The sequence below is a fragment of the Pecten maximus genome, chromosome 17 (assembly GCF_902652985.1).
Source record: "Pecten maximus chromosome 17, xPecMax1.1, whole genome shotgun sequence".
In the NCBI taxonomy this organism is placed as follows: Eukaryota; Metazoa; Mollusca; class Bivalvia; order Pectinida; family Pectinidae; genus Pecten; species Pecten maximus.
Genome location: NC_047031.1, coordinates 7,794,380 through 7,814,733, shown reverse-complemented (window position 1 = coordinate 7,814,733; position 20,354 = coordinate 7,794,380). Strand labels below are relative to the sequence as shown.

Genomic DNA, 20,354 nt, shown 5'->3' with positions numbered 1-20,354 from the left:
TGCCATGCTTGCATAAATGCTTATATTTTCTGTTATATTTATAAATAAACAAATCTATTACAATTTGATGATACGTTAAAATTTTGGGCCGCTAATATATGTACTTTTCAGTTCGATGAAATCGGAACATTTTATCAACAATAAAATAAAAACAAACACAATATATTCGAAGAGATTTTAATGTTATATAAATACATACAAAGTCATTATTACAGAACTTAACCTGGATTTTCTTCTATTGGGACTTTATCTTATATAGACGTAGCAATACCTAAACCCACTACATGTACTATAAACAATTAAATTCTATTATTACCATTAAATTCTATTGTTACCATTAAATCCTCAATCTTATTGTTTACCATGTATTAAATCCTAAGTCAATGTTTACCGTTAAATTCTATTGTTACCATTAAATCCTATAGTTTACCATTAAATCCTAAATCTTATTGTTTACCATTAAATCCAATTGCTATCATTAAATCCTAGATCGTATTGTTAACCATTAAATCTTCTTGTTACCATTAAATTATAAATCATTGTTTACCGTTAAATTCTATTGTTACCATTAAATCCTAAATCTTAGTGTTTACCATTACATCCTGTTGTACCATTTAAATCAGTTTTAAACCATTAAATCCTATATTTACTATTAAATCATAATATACCATTTAAACCGATCATATACCATTAAATTTAAAATCTTTTCTTTACTAATTCTGGAGAGGAGTTAATTTCGGTAGGCATGGCAACAGACCACAATGACTTGTTAAAATGCTGTATGTAATTACCCAATGTAATGGGGGTAACAGTCACCTGCAGAATGAACGTATATTTCTACAAATTTACCAATACCCCAAAATCACCACTAGTGTCGTATCTGATGGTGTAAATGCAACACTTTTAATAGATATATGTCCTTTGGTGAATAGGCAGGTAACTCAATCTTCAGGCCAGCTCATTATATGTGCGTGTCCCCTCCCATACGGCTACACAGAGTGTCACACACGAGTTAATGAAGAGTTTTCTGGACAGGGAAAATGGGAAAGAAATCCACGGATCACCATATGAAACGAATTTCAGATTTTGATGATCACAGCTAAAGCATTTTTACAAGTATTCATTAAAACAACATTTTTTAGACATATAATAATGTAATCTAAAATGATAATATTTTCATTTATTTTTGTTTTATTTTATGACGTCATATACATGACACGTCATCAATCTATGACGTCATAATAGAAACAGAATAGGCAGCTACAGCCAATCTGTACATATTACAGAGATAATTCGGAACAGAAGACAATGAAATGGGTGTTATGAGATGACAATACTAATATATGATAATTATTTGACGAAATTCAAACGAATATTTACGGTGATGTTTTAAATATAATTAATGGAAGTTTTATGAATACTAAGTAGAATCAGGTTGATAGCAGGGAACGAATGAACTGCAGATGTGAGCTCTTTGAATGTATGATATTTTTGAGTGATATTGTATGTAAACAAAACGGTTACTGTATTTACAATGAAACTATTATTTGATGTGTTATAGAATAGAATTATTCATGAAATAATTCAGTAAGATCATATACGTAAATGCAAAATTTATGTATTCAAATGATTGTTAACATGATAATTATGACGTCACAATAAAACAACGTCATCAATTCTAAGCAAATCAATAGCCTAGAGGATGTTCTATATATAGATTCGCCTTTAAACCACTATACAAAGTACTGTAAGTAATACGGTCCCAACAAAATACCAACACACTTGATAGGCGATGTTAGTAAATCATATCTAGGTCTCAATATACAAAACAAAAACAAAATTATTACATACGGATGAGAAAAGATCCGTCAGGACAATAAACACAAAAATCACAATATCGATCAGGTGAACAAAAACAAATATTGATTATGGATGAATAATAATTACATGTTTACTTATATAAATAATAACTAAAGCTATCTAAACATATACAAAACATACTCTATACTGATGGTATTGCTGTCAATATCTATCTACAGCATTAATACAAGTATAATGGCAAAAGGCAGGGGAGGTAACTAGGAATTAATGTCCTAGCATTATCTCGCCAGTAGGTTAAAAGTTCAGCGGAAGTGACGTCATCGTCTGCCATTTGCTGTGTATATCCCACTCGGAAAACATGTATATAGTTTGAACTGTGGAGAGAAAAAAGTGAGAGATATTCAGATTTTTATTATTGATGAAATAGAATAAGTATCACGAGACATTTTATCTACAATTTATCTTTCTTTCCTTTTACCTTGATTATGTGAAAAGGATTATATATCATCTGTTTTATGTTTCGATCCCATATGATATATTTCTGCATTTTTGCCAATTAATATGATTCGAAACTTTTAAGTCCCATGTAAAGTACTGTAGGTGATATTTAATCAGAGTTGATTACTGAGTGTTCAGTATTTTTACTTACATCATCGAGCCGTCCGCGGTAATTTGCCATCATACTCCCAGCTCCAATGACGACTCCACTTTGTCGACGTAAAATGTCACCTGAAACATAATACGATGTAAATAACAATAAAAACAACAAGTAAGAGTGTTTGCTTCTATTTCACTATTTCACATAATTATATAGGGGCGTGCCCCGGCTTACCTGTGATATATTATGCATATAATGGGCGTGTCTAACTTGCCGATGAGGTGGGCGTGTCTAACTTACCGATGATATACTTAGGAGCGTGTCTAACTTGCAGGTGATATATTTAGGGGCGTGTCTAACTTACCTGAGATATAATTAGGGGCGTGTCTAACTTACCGGTGAGATGGGCGTGTCTAACTTACCGGTAAGATGGGCGTGTCTAACTTACCTGTGAGATAGGCGTGTCTAACTTACCGGTAAGATGGGCGTGTCTAACTTACCGATGATATATTTAGGAGCGTGTCTTACTTGCAGGTGATATATTTAGGGGCGTGTCTAACTTACATGTACTTGTGATATATTATGGGCGTGTCTAACTTACCTGAGATATAATTAGGGGCGTGTCTAACTTACCGGTAAGATGGGCGTGTCTAACTTACCGGTGAGATGGGCGTGTCTAACTTACCGGTGAGATGGGCGTGTCTAACTTACCAGTGAGATGGGCGTGTCTAACTTACCAGTGAGATGGGCGTGTCTTACTTACCGGTGAGATGTGCCTGTCTTACTTACCGGTGATTTATATAGGGGCGTGTCTTACTTACCGGTGAGATGGGCGTGTCTAACTTACCGGTGAGATGGGCGTGTCTGAATTACCTGTGAGATGTGCCTGTCTTACTTACCGGTGATTTATATAGGGGCGTGTCTTACTTACCAGTGAGATGGGCGTGTCTAACTTACCGGTGAGATGGGCGTGTCTTACTTACCGGTGAGATGGGCGTGTCTAACTTACCGGTGAGATGGGCGTGTCTTACTTACCGGTGAGATGGGCGTGTCTAACTTACCGGTGAGATGGGCGTGTCTTACTTACCGGTGAGAGGAGCTGTGCGGACTTCGCCGTTGACACGTCCGGTTAGAGTCACTCCGTCATAGATGTAAACTCCACTACTCATCACTGTCGGCTGAAACATAACATAAACATCGTTATACTTATATATGGCGGTAATGGCGAGAATAAGACCATGTGTTCCGGCAGTGTAAGCGTCCCCTATGTCATCAACTACACTCGACACTCAAATCTAGGTCAAATCAGAGTTATATTGTCAAAATAATAAAAACAAACTATGGTAGTGACAACAGTCATCGAGCACGTGTGAAAATACCGTAAAAGGAAATAGAATAAAGATGTGATCATGGTGTCGACAAAAAAAAACTTTCCTATCGTGGTCAACAACTCTCAAAATCTTGAGAAAGATGAGAAAACACTTACATCATACGGTACAAACAGCTCTGTCATGCCTTGTGTCGTTTGTGTCTTGAAATACAAGACGCTTGGGTCACTTCCGGGTATGACACTGATGGCCACCGAGGCTTCCTCTTGATCGCTGAAAATGCAGTTTGTAACGAGGGCCTGGATTGGTCCAGGTGTGACAACATTTTCCGGTCGGAATTTGAACGTGATCACGAGACTCTGTTTGAAATCTGAGTTAGAAAATCGCCACATGTTTATCATCCCGTCCCCGGAAAACTTGGCCTCTTTTGTATCAAGCGCCACGTTCTCCAGTCCAGCGGCGATTTCGTTTCCCGACATGTCACTGAAGCTGTCATCGAAGTTAAAATACACTTCAGGATTACAGGCTGTAAACAGAAAAATAGCTCAGATTTACAGGTAAAAACAAAACAGATCCTGTAGTTACAGGCTGTTAACTAAACATAACACTAATTAACAGGTAAAAACAAAATAGTCCCTGCAGTTACAGGCTGTTAACTAAAAATAACGATAATTTACAGGTAAAAACAAAATAGACCCAGCAGTTACAGACTGTTAACTAAAAATAACAATGATTTACAGGTAAAAAAAACAAAATAGACCCCGGAATGACAGTTTTAAATTTCAGTGTTAAAGGCTGTAATTAACATACAACTCAAGGCAACCGGCTGTTAACACAATAAACAAAATATAAACTTTCAAAATATAAAAATGTAGGACTAATAATTTGAGTGTGATGATTGGCAGACCCCAACGCTTACAAAGGCAAATTACTTATATTGGGGATATAAATATATACGTGTGCAAATACATACAGCAATTTAAATTATATCCTAATAGCTGTAAAATACCACATGTCCGATTGATACCCACACAGTTGTTATGTATCCAATATTCTGCCAGATAGCCTTGTGGTGGTGATGGTATTTTAAGCTATATACACTGTACTTACCTAAGTTTGGAACCAACTGCAGAATTTCTCTATGTCAAAACTATTTCAAACACCACTATATTGATACATGAATTACAGTCTTGATATTTATGAAGTTCATTCCTTACAGTTTCTTCCCTAATAAGTTGTGTTCAAGTCCTCTCTACCCTCAATTGTACATAAAATGAGAGCTTAAGAATATGTGCCATTCAACTACTAAGTGTAGTGTAAGCTTATATGAAACAGACTATAGGTATGTCTAGTTTTGTTTACATGCACACTGAGGCAGATGTTGTTGCAAGCGCAACATCTCGGGGAAATTTCCGGCAAAACTCGGAAATCTCCGAGTGTTGCCGGAAATTTCCCCGAGATGTTGTGATTGATGTTGTTGGCTACAGTGGGTGTGTTCTGTCTATACACTCCTCAGTACGGCTTAACACAATGGTCTGGTACACTGACCTGTTTAAGTTTAAACATATCTTATTGCAAAAAGTTTATAAACGGATTGGGTACAAGTTATTACAACTTATGTGATCACCCTTTCCCTAATAATGTACAAAATAAAGAAGAATATGCAATTGGTATATATTATACATAAATTTACATTATTAAACCATTTTTTTTTTTTTTTGGAAAGAGAAAAAGAGAAAATGGGAGAGATAGGGTTGGAGAGGGAGAGAGAAAGGGATGAGGAGAAACAGAAAGGTGAGGAGAAAGGGAAGAAAAGAAGGGAAGAGAATAAATCAGTCTTTTTATTGTTTGAATATATTGATAGTTTTGATGAAAATATGGACATGCAAGTACATTCAAACGATAAATCTTCGTTACCGAATAAAAGTAAATCTAAATCACAAGGTATTTCTAAATTCATATTGTTCAGGTGTTGCATAAGGACGTTTCTCTCAACAGTATAAAGTCTGTTGGCCAACAACTGAAAGTGCTGTTTTAGGCAATTGTTGATATCGATATATATTATTATTGCTTCAATCTTTGTGACTGTGTTATATTTAATTTACATGTTGTGATCAATTCTATTATCGGACCTTAGGGTCTGTTGAATTGAAATAAATAAATTCAAAATTTCATCACTTACTTTGAAGAGGGAGGCTAGCCAGGTCATCGATTCCAGTACATGCGCAGTCACCTGATACGAAATATGTCCCCGTTGCACAGTCACGTGTTATATTTCCACTTCCGGGTGCGTACTCCAAATATTTTGTTCTGTCAGAGGGATGAGGGTAGCTTGCGCATACTGAAACAGTACACCAATTTCATCAGGGATAGAATTTGGATCAAAGGTAACATTTGGTCTGAATCGACACTTAAATTACTCTAAAATGTAGATTGTGTTAGAGATGTTTCTTAGTATCTAATTCACATCAGAGGTCTCGCAATGGCGTATGAACACGAGAATGACACCCGAAATGCATTTCATTTTACAATTTAAGAAAAAATACATATGGTCTCACTTACAAAATCTGACTGTGCTGGTAATTTTAACCCTAGTTAGTTAATATTTGTGATACTGACCATATTCAATTATTTCTGAAATAAACTTTAGTTTATATTTTTGATAGTAACCCTAGTTAGTTATTATTTCTGATATAAACCTTAGTTAATACCCTAGTTAATTATTATTTGATATTAAAACTAGTTTGTCATATTAACCCTAGTTAGTTAATAATTGTGATACTAACTGTATTTAGTTAATATTTGATACTTACATTAGTTAATTAATTGTTATATTAACCCTAGTTAGTTATATTAACCCTAGTTAGTTAATAATAGTGACACTAACTCTAGTTAGTTATTATTTGATACTAAGATTAGTTAATTAATTGTTATAGTAACCCTAGTTAATTATATTAACCCTAGTTAGTAATATAAACCTAGTTTGTTATTTTATATTAACCCTAGTTAGTTAATAATTGTGATACCAACTCTATTTAGTTAATATTTGATACTAACATTAGTTAATTAATTGTTATATTAACCCTAGTTAGTTAATTATTGTAATGTTAGCCGCAGGTTATATCATGATGAATCTATTTATTTGGAATGACAAAGGATTTCGGTACTCAAGAACACCGCTGATGGTATCAATTTAACAGTCGTTATCATCCATGGCCGGAGGGCTCTGGTCGCCATTTACACGTATCATCGCCACCAGAGGGCGTGGACATTAACACAGATAAGTTCACGGCCACCAGAGGACGCTATTTATGATGAGAGCACACTACGGTTTTTTTTTGTGTTTGCGTAGCTTCATAACATATAAAATTGTATTTGAGTTAATTGTTTTATAATATATGTGTTTTAATGTACACAATCCATGTACAATTATGCCTTCATTGGGAAACTTTGTTTTCTTAAATCATTACGCTGCTGTGTCACCCAGTCAAAAGCGACGTTACAAACCGCCATGTCATTTTTTACGTTTTGGACTGATAACATATATGTTTAAGCCAATGAAAATGTTTGTTGAAAACAAAAGTAGATTATTTAAATGTACTTAAACAACAGAGAATACCGACTTAAGAACGAAACCGTATTTTCAACTAAAATGCGATCAAACGAAGGAAAAATTGTAACAAAAATTAGACTTCCATTACCACTTTTAACAAAGTACAAGGAGAAAAATATGTCGACCAGGTGTTTCACAGAGTAAACGTCTTCTACTACATCGACGAAAACCCGACATACTTGTTACGTATGTTGATAGCTTAGACGCCATAAAGGAAAACGAAAAACCGTGAGGGTGACCGAAAGGATCTCGGAGTAAAATGTTTGAAAGGGAAAGACTAAACTTAGGATTCACGAACTGGAATAAAGCTGCCTCGACAGTCCGACGAGACATAAAGCCAAGTCAGTCGAGTTATTGTAATGTCAAAATGTATACTGAAATCTTGTAGTATGTCAGCTGATGAAAGAAAATATACCTTGATTATATAATAATTCATCAATGGATATGTCATATACTTAATAACTGGTACAAATCTGGGTCGTAGTTTTTCGGCATAGCCGTACAATATTCTTTTGGCCCCGGATATGACGCGACAGGTGGCGTTACTGGTCAAGATGAAGTATGCGATTGGTCAATGTACCGGTAAATGCTAAATGCAGATATGCAGTTAAAAACGAAACAAAGTTAAGATTGAATGCAAGCTGAATAAGCGGATGTATTTTATCAAATGACATATTAATAAAATTATATTCCTGATTCAAATGCAGTCTTATTATCACCAAAAATGATTCAAACTGATATAATTTTGTCATCCGTGCTGAAACGTATTAGTTCGTTAATTTATTTCACCAGCAGTTTTACATTATGACCACCAGCATTAAAACTATGCCGTTTATCTTTTTTAAAGATATTTCTTGTTTCGTCCTTTTTTGAAATGTAGGACTCGTCAGTGATGTCGGGCAAAAGGCGTGGAAAATGATTGTAATATTGAAGGACAAGTTGAATGATTCCCTTTTGTTCTGAGTTCCGTTTGCATTGTGTTAACATTATCAATATCAGTAAATTTCAATTAACATGGAAAGACGAAACACAACTGTTCAAATTCTCAGTTGACCTTGACCTTGAAAACATACTTATCTGATGATAGCCCATGGTCACTACACAATAACGGACATAGATAGTCCAGTCTTATCTGTGAGTATTTGACCAAATGAAGGTCAAGCTGAGATAGACTCGCTCGGTAAACTCCAGACATCCCCCGGGGTCACTAAACCCACACCTGCCTTGTCATGGTCAGTCACGATTGGTCAGTTTGGGATTTCCATCGTATATGTTTGATTAAGTTTGAAAATCGCAAAGAGTTCATTTTATTGATAAAACGCCATTTATATAATAGAGGTTACACAATGAAAATGGTATTTCTTTCGCGTCGTATGAGTGTCAGGAAAATTGCGAAATTTAATCATCGGTATTCATTATAACTCTCCAAAACGTATGAAAATGTGTTATATACTAGGGAATGTCAAAATACACGAAGACTGTAATGAATTCTCAGGTCCCTGTGTTACATACTAGGGTAGGTCAAAATACACGTAGACTGTAACAAATTCTCAGGTCCCTGTGTTACACACTAGGGTAGGTCAAAATACACGTAGACTGTCACAAATTCTCAGGTCCCTGTGTTACACACTAGGGTAGGTCAAAATACACGTAGACTGTCACAAATTCTCAGGTCCCTGTGGTACTTACCAGTTTGTCCCACGAGTCTGTTTAGGTCGGCTGGGGGGCAACTATCAGGGCAGAAGACATCGTCGGAGCAATTCAACTGAGGCCCGTTACCAAGGAAACGTTGGTTCTGTTTCGGACAACAAGACGGATATGCTTTTCCATTTATACAGTACCAGAATCCGGAACAGACATCTTCCATCGGGAACGCTCCATAACTAATTCCACGGCACGGATCTGTAAGTTATAAGTGATGCCATTTAATGAAATACTGTTTACTTAAAATGGAACCCATAACAAGAATTTAATAATGTTTAAAATGTCGACGAGTATGAGCAAGTCTCACCACTATAGACGACTTTTTTTTTTCTAAAATTTATTACCAACGGACAGATTGTTGACAACTTTCTCATGTGAATGCGCATGTATGTATTAAGCAAAATCAGCTGTTTTATGTCTCAGATATTAGAGTGATTAAAAAAAAAAAAAAAAAAATTGCCTCTCTGTGGATTTTTAGGACACAAACGTGAACGGTATTATTTAAATATAGATTAAGTGATGAAAGTGACAAGAATGACAATTGTTTATTCTCGTAAACAGTACAGTGTAGAGTATTATGTAACTACCTCATACAGTAACTTGTATTACGTCATTATAGGACACGTCAGAGGTGCAAGAAAGTATGTAAAACGAGAAGGTAAATTGGGAAAAATCGATTTGGCCCTAATTAATGTTGAGATACAAAGACGAATTACTAAAACCCCCAAAAATGTAATAATTTTCGCATCTTTTTTAAGAAGCAAACAAATAAAAATAAACTTGCAAAAACAACCAAGAAAAATAAATCAATCTTGTGAGAGAAAAAAAACAGAGAAAAAAAACAAAACAAAAACAAACAAAAAAACAACAACAAAAAACACAAAAAAACACAAACAAGCCCAACAACAACAACAACAACAACAACAACAACAAACAAACTAACAAAAAATAAAAACAAAACTTACCATCAGTGCACGTGACGTCGACCGGATAGCGACATGACACGCTGTAAGAATCCCACCAGGACCCGAAAGGACATTTCTGTACACTGGCGACCCGGCCACCCCGCCCGTCGGGAAACATAGAGATGTAGCGAGTACAATCCCCAGGGTAGGGCCTGTAGCCCCAGTTACGTCCTATTATACAGTTAGGGCAAAGGTCACCTGAAACGTACAAACAGACGAATTATCACTGTCACCTGAATCGGAACACCTGTCGGTAAATAAAATTGAATATTAATCTTTTTTCACCCTTCCAATACTGCAAACTTAAAGATATTCGCGAGCGATTTATTTTTGCGGTGTTCAAGTGTCATCGTGAAAATTAATTACAGTGAACATGTCGACTGTGTAAACAGAGATTACTCATATATTTCACGACACTGTATCACAGTCTATGAATGTAAAATCGCGAAAATCAATCAACATGAAATGAATTATTAATGGATTAAAGTATTTGCCAATATTGCCATTTTTTTATTTTCGAGAATATGATAAAGCATTCGATGCTATGATGTGTAAAATGTCGTATTTTACAAGTTATCATTTGATTGAATACTCGAAACCGATGACTTCATCTTTAACAGAAATCACAGAACATTTAAATTACATCACTGAAAACACTTACTGATCACTGTCGACAACAAGCTGCCTGTAGGGGGCATTGTAGGTATTGGCGTTATTGGACGGCGTGTAGGAGGCGCCCTCGTCGTCGGCACGGGTGTTGTCGGCGCCGGGGTAGTAGGCGCCGCTGTAGTCGGTGCTCGTGTCGTTGGCGCCTTGGTGGTTGGTGCCTGAGTAGTTGGTGCTTGGGTGGTAGGCGCCTGTGTCGTTGGCGCCTGAGTGGTAGGTGCTCGTGTCGTTGGCGCCTGGGTGGTTGGCGCCGGTGTAGTGGTGGTTGTTGTAGTTGTCGTGGTGGTAGTGGTCATTGTGGTGGTGATGACTGACAGAGAAAAAAAAACAATAGAACGCCACATATAACACATGTATTGTTATTTATAAAACATCTCGTCTTAAATATTATCACATTCCGTCAAAACCACGGACTTCTATTTATGGTTTATTTGACAGAATGAAAAGACTTCCCATTTTATTTGCCGTCATAAAAATTACACTGTTCTTAGTCGTTATTTTGAATTTCAAAAAACAAACAAACAAACAAATAACAAAAAAAAAAAAACAACGAAAAAAGACAAAAAGAAAAAAGAAAAGAAAGAAAAAAATGGCCGAGATGTTTCTTACCACGTCTAGATGATCATAAATTTGTTTATATGACGTTTCCTAACTTACCGTGACAGATTAGACTGCGCATGGCTATCTCCACCTCACTGAGCAGAAGGTTGAAGTCATTGGATTCAAATACCAAGGAGCTACTGCTGGCTATCTGTATTAGCTCCGTCCTAGAAATTAAAAAATAACGTCACAACAGGTCATAGTGTGGTACAAATCACTCTAAGGTTTAAAGAGCAAACCACATTAAAGTTTGCGTTGTATAACTTGTGTCCAATTCCATTTGAATTTTTCAAATAAAACATGTTTAAACTATAAAGTTTGCGTTTTTGACGAAAAAAATTATTATCAATGCAAAATATTTAAAAACCCTATCTGGCGATACCAGCGTTAACTGTATACAACATAATGTATTATTTGATAAGAGAAATCTTCAAAGAATTTTGGAAAAAAAACTTTATCCTCTATTTCCTAATTTACTTATCCTTCCCTCCCTATACTGCCTCATTGGAATCAACCGTACCACTTCCGGTAAATGATAAAACTATCAGGAACATGCGGAACTCCTCGTGTTTTTTTAATGAAATATATTGATAAGTTGTACTAACCGGAAGACGTTTGAGCCGAACCCGATCGAGATCATGCTGATTCCGGCGCTCTTTGCCAGATCTGCCTGCTGCTTTGTCTGTTCTGGAGACACGGACCGACCGTCTGTGATGACGATTCCAACTTTATCCACGCCCGACCGACCTGCACATTATGATAAGTTTTTTTTTATTGAATGGTGAAAACATATCATATATATGTATATTTTATATATGTTTTTCGTTAAATTTACACAATTATTTCAACAGTTATAAACAAGCTTACAGGATTATTTGACGAACCTTTTATACACATAAAAAATATTTTTAAAAACAATTGCATGCGTTACAATGGAATTATTTTGCAAAAGCTTACCCCTTTCGTTGAACATTCTGCGCATGCTCTCAATTGCTTTCGGAGTTCCAGTTCCGGATTTCGGCTGAATGAGGTTTCGAATTGTGATGTCAAGAACCTGCAGATAGTTCACTGAACCCAAGTATATAATGTCTCCTGGTATAGTCCCGTACACGATCACGCCAACTCTCGTGAAGGAGGACGAGACTTTGAACTTTGACAGCAGTTGTATCACAAAAGTCTTCATGTTTGAAAAGTTTTCTTGGCTAAGACTTTCAGAGCCGTCTAATACAAACACGACATCGGATGGAACAGCACAGGTTATGTCTGAAAAACAATAATACCAATAATCACCGGAAACGGGAATTTGTTTTCAACACGCTTCACGTCACCGTATGTAACCTGGCTTTTGATTGGCTAATACAGCGGCGTAATAATTTCTAAGAGAAAATAGTCCCGAAAATGCTGATTTTCAGAGTTTTTTTTGTACGATGATTATAATTATACCAATGGCCTTTAACAAATGTATCAGTGTTAGCTTTTAAACTTCACGAATACAAGGCAATAGAAGACAATAAAAACCTGTGTCCTCTGAGCAGCCATTTTGTCACTACCTGTCCTACCTACTCAGTATCTGATCACTCTGCGATAAAATTAGACTAAAATCTGTCAGCACCAAAGAAAATTTTAACTTAAATTTCTTTGTGCAACATAATACAAACTTTTGATATATACCAGATTGATATCTGTGGTGATGACTTACAAAGGCTGATGCTGCAGATGTAAATCTTTGTAATAATAATCAGTATATACAACACTCACTTTGCGCATGCGCCGTAGTTGCGATGATAAGGAGAAGCGTGATCACGTGACATTTATGCCGAAAAATTGCTCCAAGGTCCATGGTGTACATCTCCCGTCTGCAAAACATAAAAAATAACACCCTTATGCATGTGTACATTAAAATTAAAACTGCTTGTGACAAGCATTTTCATTGGCTTAAAAACTCATGTTATCGGCCCATAACGTAAAAATTGACAGAATGTAATTAGCGGATTTTTTAAGAGCACACTCCATTTGTTGTGTTAAATATCTATTAAAAATGTATTCAAGTTCATCAATTTTTCCAAAAAAAAAGGAAGTCATAAACTTAATTGATATAAATGACATATAAAAATACCACATGTTATACATAAAAAAATTAAAGTGTCCACAATATGTCGGATATATTAATATAACCCACATATTAAAAGCAAAGTGTATTTAAATAAAAAGATAGATAAATATATTTTGAAGTTTTTGGGCATGAAAACAAACAGCTTTTTGTTGGCATAAACAAAGCATAATGCTTAGACTGTGATGTCTCGACGTACAAAGCATAACTTTTCAATATAAAGTTTCTATAAATAGTAACAAAGAAATAAAAAAAATGGCTAGGCTAAGACCTAAAATAAAAAAACTTCAGTATATACCTGTATGTCAAATGCCATACCAAGAAGGCTTCATGCTACATAAATCCACATAAACTTAATACAATTGACGTATGATTTCTCACGCGGAACATTTACACGTACTAGATAATTTCTTGTAAATTTTATCTTGATAAACATGCTTCTTAAAGAAGATAAATGAAGATGATGAAGGCAGATCACAGCAATCTTCAACATCCATTGTCGTATCCATGGCAACAAGGAAGTATGGTATCAAAATATATAGGGAACAGTTATTTTAAAATCCTTCCCCTGGGAAAGGACACCAACGCTAAGAAAATCCCAAAATTACTGGATAATCAACTTATCTCTTGTAGCTAAATCTTTAACACAGAAATCTGAGAGATTTGAAAGTACTTGTAAAACATATAACATTAAATGCAAAAAGTAAAAAAAAAATAAATGAAAATTTAAAAAAAAAAAAAAATAATATTATTCTAAATGTATTTAACTTGAATTTCATTTAAGAAAAAAAATATTTTATTGCATACGTAATCTAAATCAGATGGAATTTTATTTAAACATTTAGATGTGTTAATTGCTTTGAAATTGAGCGTAAATTTCGATATTCAAACCTCCCTTACTGGAAGCCGAAATCTCTCAAACTCATCATCGATCTGCCGTATTGATCTACTGCAATGTTAGCCCGAGTTTCCTCTGGCTCTGACACTCCAGACATGGTGTCAGGGCCAGAGGAAACGCGGACTACTCCAATGTATGACATGTATGCTTCCAGTAAACTTGTCCAACACATATAGTCCACAATAATGCCCGACCTTGAGCCTTTAGCCACATTCAGTTGATGGATCTAGTAGAGACGCTCCGAACAGTGTCAACGAACAATCATGTTAAAAAGGCCCCCACTACAAAAAACTCATGGTCAAGGAGGCGTTATATCAACTCTTATCGTTAACGGCATATAAATGATCTAATTAAGCGTCTGGAAGACCCTGTCGTGGGAGTTTATTTGTTTATTTTTTTGGATGTTTTATGGGTTTAGCGTTCTTGCAAGCACAGGGACCTGAAAATTTGTTACAGTCTATATGTATTTGGACATTTCCTAGTTTGTAACACAGGGACCTGAGAATGTGTTACAGTCTATATGTATTTGGACCTTTCCTAGTATGTAACACAGGGACCTGAAAATGTGTTACAGTCTATATGTATTTGGACCTTTCCTTATGTGTAACACAGGGACCTGAGAATTTGTTATAGTCTAGGGTTAATTGGACATTCCCTACTGTGTGTAGCACATTTTTAGACGTTTTATAGGGCTAGGTTAAAATTCGGTAAAAATGCGTCTCAATAATGAATATCAGAGCAAGCTAGTGCCATATAAAGGTGGGTTTGAAGGAGACGCCGGCAGAAGACTGAAATATGTGTTAATTCTTTATATGAACATACCAAGTGAAAACAACAAACACATTTTCCACAAATTACATCAGTTAAATATAATTAAAATACGCCTGACAAATAGTCCCCGTTTCATTTCCGTAAATTGTGTTTTCTTCACCATCAATCTACATAAAATAATTCTAATTTAACACGAATTATTGTATTTGATGTTATTTCATGTCCTTCTGTTTTGAATAAACAGCAAAACAAAAAACAAACAAAAATCGTCTGGAAATTGCTGAGTGGAAGGACACGGTAAACGATGGTGCATTGGCGGGATCAACGGCTGTTCCATTAATTTAGCATCTTTTCGTATAAAGTTATCAAAAGATAAAAATTTAAAAAATGACTCTGTTCTTTGTGGGTTTTTTTTTTCAAATCATCTGAATGAAAATATATTAATTGAATGGATTTGTTTTCTCATTTTTATGGTTGCTATGAAAGCAGTATCTTCCAAGTTGCGCTAACGAGCACCACGGGATATGTAGATAGCTACTGCTATTCATAGCGGCCATGAAAATGAGAGGAAAAAAACCATTCAAACCCTATGTTATGAACATGCAATGGAATAGACTAGATATTTCTCTTGGGATTTCATATGTCCCCTAATCATAAAACATCAGATATATCACCACCGATCTGTAGTGAGCTGGGTGCCATCCGGGATAGTCTAACCCTATAAGCGAACAACAAAACACTATTAACAACATCACAAAAAAATATTCAAAGATTGAAACTACATAGTTGGTTTGGCTGCTATTCTGACTTGGAAACGCCCCGCTAACGAATTAAATATAATATTGTACCTATATATTTCGGTGATTCGAAAATTCCGGATATTGTCCAAACAATACTTGTGAAATATTCCGGATTAGACCTCGTCGTTACATTTCTTAATATTTCCGGATATGTCACCGTCGTTAGCTCCTAATATTACTGGGTCTTTTTCCGTCGTTATAGTTCCGAATATTTCCGGATCTGACACCGTCATTAGTTCCTAATATTAGTGGGTATTTTCCCGTCGTTATAGTTCCGAATGTTTCCGGATCTGAGTCCTTCGTTATATTTCCCGATCCTCGGTTAAGTAAGTCTCACAGAAATTTTGATATCTTCTTACGTCAGGTGTCAAGATGCCCGGATGTATTTCGTGTGATTACAGCCACTAGTCATGTCCTAACGAGGTCACATGTCAACATGCCCGGATGTAACTTAAGTGACAAATGTTACACAAATTCCGTTAATAGTCATGCCCTTAAAAGGTCAGCCGAGTTCACAAATTAACCCAGTGTCCACGTACTGACCTACTGGTCAAACCGCTGGACAATTAATCTGTCACCTTGTGGTCAGTCGCGAGCGTGGCCATGATTCACGCTATTACATCAAGGTACGCAACAATACACTTATATTGTCACATTTTTAGTCATTAACAGATCAAATTGTCACATTGCTCCAGATATTTCTGAATCCGTTAATTATAAAAACCACATGAAAATATTGATTTGGTAAATTCTTCATAACCAGAAGTTAAATAAGCATGAAAATGTATGGTTGCAATAATGTCTCTCTTAAAATCGGTCGTTTTTTTTTTTTTTTTCTGTTACAATCAATATATGGTAACATGAACTAGACAGACATTCATAAAATCAAACGATGTACCATCCCTTAAAGGGACATACCTTCGTTTGGACAGCAGAAACATGCAAACTTTCTATTGATGAAATCTATGTCCGAACAAGAACTATATAAGTATTGGTGCCTACTAGTAATGAAATTAACGCCGAAATGTACAGAAAAATGACAAGTCGTACACAAATACCGTCTGTCTTTACGGTAATTAGTGATACTTCGGGGCAAATTAAAAAAATAGGATTTAAAACTTGAAACACTTTGGTTTATCTTGAGAGTAAAATTGTCGTATTAATGTGAAGATTATATCTTTTAATACTTGGGAAAATACACACATTTTTCTTTTAGTTCCATTGTGACGACCTAAACTTTATTCAAACGAAGGAATGCCCCTTAATACTTAGAGGACACGCATTTCCTGTTGGACGTTTTTTTAGTAAAAATACAATTTCTATAAAATGACGATGCCAGGTCTGTTCAAATCGATATGATTTCAATGAGATGAACTATTTCACCAAGGAAACCAAATGATAAAAAGATGCATCCAAATATTGATATCGACACCCTGATACTATGTAAAGGTTTCTGCATATGGTTAGTATTTATAGAAAAAACTACCCCCAACTCGTTCAATACTAACAAGTCGTAACACTTGAAATGCCAGAAGCGGGGTGAGCGTTGATTTACATTTAATTTAAGTTCAATCCGACTTAAATATCATATGCACATAAACGTTAGTAACGTACATTGGTTAAGAAATATTAAATGTCAATGCATGATATTCTTTTGTCGTGTGACAATGATTAAAAAATGAGAAAATGGACCAAAAGCGGTCGTGAAAGCCGACGATGAATCGACTGTATACGGAAGGACAGGCTATACATTTTAGAGCAGTTTTGCAACGGGTAATCTGATTGGTCAACAGCTCTGTAAATAATAATAATTATAATTGTCGACCAATCAGACTGTCCGTTTTAAAATAGCTAATATTGTACAGCTGATATAGTAGGAATAGGGGTAATGTTTATTTCTGTAACTAAACAGATACCGAAACGCTTATAAAACAAGGCCTCTGATTGGTCCAAATGTCACTGAAGACTTCACCGACTAGCCGATCAGGAAAATGTTACACAGAAGAATTAAAAGTACAAAGCATATTGAAGCATGAATAAATAATAGACACAATTAATAATGTTTAATTAGTATTAAGTTGTGGGACTGTTCTAGACTTGTGAGTTAGTAGGGACCCATAGTAGGGAGAAGGGATGGAAATTGACATGATATCGTCGTTTTCGCAATTTTCAGATACCGAATAATTTTCAAAAAAAAAAAATGTCTACATGTGTGTATTCTGAACTGACGCCATGTTTGTAAGATTTTTTTCAAACTCGGTATGAATTATTTGAATCATTTGAATTTGAAGTTCAAAGGTCATACTGAGGTGGCCTCTTGGGGGTATTGTTAGATCTTGCGTTGCAGTGTATTGTAGAGGAGCGGAAATTAGAAGTCTTATTCTATTTAGATTAAACTTAGCACCTTCCAATATGAGTTGAGATTTAAATACCGTAGAGCAAAATATTAATGAAGTCATACAACTGTTTCGTCCTTCAATGCCAGTACTAAGGGTGGAAACTGGATAAGGTCAGAGGAACTGTATGGAGAGGTCAACAGAAAAAAAACAACAACATAGGGATGGCACAATGTATATAATATTGGTTGTTAATTACATCGCGAATGTTCTAGTAGGACATATTTCGCGGTTATAAAATTTCGCGAAAACCAAGCCTTGCTTTCTGCTCATTAGTATGCATATCAGTGCTATATGCTTCGTTACCGCGAATATTACAAGCTTATACTGTACACGTTCATGTTATTATCTTAACTTAGCGTTAAACTATGACAACACTAATCGCAATTTCTGTCTACTTTTTTTTGTTACGATATATACTATGCCCAAATATCGAGAAAATAACTCGTTTTTGCTATTTACAGAATACACAAACCGCATTTTCACCATAAAATGCTTGTTTCTTGGACAATGAATGATGGCATATTTCTCTTTTGTTTACAATGAGATAAAAATAGTAACACTATAGTTATAGCTAATTAATGTCATCATCCCGCTCGGCACGACAAAAAAAAAACAATGACGTTGAATAGCGAATAATTGATTGACAGGGAACTTCTCCTGTCTATAACAGTATATAGAATGCTCAAAGTGACTTGCTGGAGTGTACTTTAAGAAAGTGTAAGATATTTTACAATATTGACACGGAACGTCCATCTTCCTAATTTACTAGCCTGCAGTATATAGATAGCATATATATAGTTGCTAGTGGTATCTGGAATTAATGTATTTATCAGTTTAAGTTGCCCGTGATATTTTTTTGCGAGTAATTAAAAACAGCCTTTCTTCAGCTCATGTCCAAGTGGCCACTCTGGCTAACGCCTTGCCAAATCAATCAAAATATCATTGAGGCATTTAAACGTTTAGCCCGGATTTGACCTAGATTCGTCACAATATGGCGAATGTATTCATTGAAACTGAAGACGCTTACTCCATCGAAACGCCTGGTCCTATTATCAGTGTACGTTTCCAAAGTTCTCTATACAAACCTATAAGTTTTATTTTCAATTTATCGATATTTCGTGTAAATGACAGTTTCGTTATTTAGTATCAAGTCTGTATTCGAAACCAGTTTGTAGATTGAAAATATTTTCCTGTAATTATTCACACGATTACTGATTGTTATATAGATGGTATATATATTATTTATAACATGTGTACATGTTTCCCTTTGTGGAACTCTCCAGTAAATAAGTTAGTAAAAGTTTGCAAAGGAAAGAAAATGGTTGCCGTCTGATCTCTCAGTGCCAAGTTTAGATCGAGTTATTGCGATGTATTCCCCAACCGTCATGCCGTAACCTACTACATGATAATCAGCTTTTACCATTGTATCTGTGCGCGAAACTCCCCCCATTATTTAATTCTTTAACTAGTGTTGACACATTTCAAAATGGAAACACCATAATGTTGTCACATAGATACTCAATGATGCTAGAAGGGCGTTCATTCTCGGTGCGATTTAACCAGGAAGTATATAAAACGCTTGAATCCAACGCGATCTTAACAATGCCGGGCTAATGTTCTAGTTGTAATCATTATCAATAAAACGCTCCATAAAAATGTCAACTACTGTCAACACGCTAGGTGAAATGTTTGTTGTATGTATGTCACATGTTCTATCGCGTGTGTCTATATATAGATACGGCTCTTAGTCATGGGACAGAACCGTGCGCTCTTCCGTTTTCGTTCAAGTACATACTAATAAGATAAAGGTTTAGGTGAGAAATATCCGGATGTTTTAATGAAAAACTCATTAACATGTCATTTGGAAATTATATGGTGACAAATTGCGTGCTGTTTATTTCACGGTTATTTCTAAGATCGGGTCAATCAACTCCTGTAGTGATTTATTTCTGATATATTACTGTATATGTATAATGTACAAATACATAGGTAAATATAAAAATAAAATCTAAAGGTAAAATAATAATAAACAAACTAAAATGTAATATGAAATAATGACCATTAATGACCTTTTTATTTCA

General features: G+C 35.3%; 1 protein-coding gene across 1 annotated transcript in view; it reads right to left on the bottom strand.

Annotated features, from left to right (window-relative positions):
- Window positions 1-161: 161 nt before the first annotated feature.
- LOC117315088 overlaps window positions 162-20,354 on the bottom strand; it is a 29,580-nt gene continuing 9,387 nt past the window's right edge. The window contains exons 2-13 of the mRNA XM_033869234.1: window positions 13,054-13,151; window positions 12,253-12,558; window positions 11,901-12,042; window positions 11,353-11,462; window positions 10,691-11,005; window positions 10,030-10,227; window positions 9,050-9,262; window positions 5,930-6,088; window positions 3,906-4,273; window positions 3,507-3,597; window positions 2,471-2,550; window positions 162-2,195 (exon numbers count right to left, since the gene is read on the bottom strand). Coding sequence (XP_033725125.1) covers window positions 2,139-2,195; window positions 2,471-2,550; window positions 3,507-3,597; window positions 3,906-4,273; window positions 5,930-6,088; window positions 9,050-9,262; window positions 10,030-10,227; window positions 10,691-11,005; window positions 11,353-11,462; window positions 11,901-12,042; window positions 12,253-12,558; window positions 13,054-13,144 — 2,130 coding nt within the window. The 5' untranslated portion in view covers window positions 13,145-13,151 and the 3' untranslated portion in view covers window positions 162-2,138. The remainder of the gene's footprint in view (window positions 2,196-2,470; window positions 2,551-3,506; window positions 3,598-3,905; window positions 4,274-5,929; window positions 6,089-9,049; window positions 9,263-10,029; window positions 10,228-10,690; window positions 11,006-11,352; window positions 11,463-11,900; window positions 12,043-12,252; window positions 12,559-13,053; window positions 13,152-20,354) is intronic.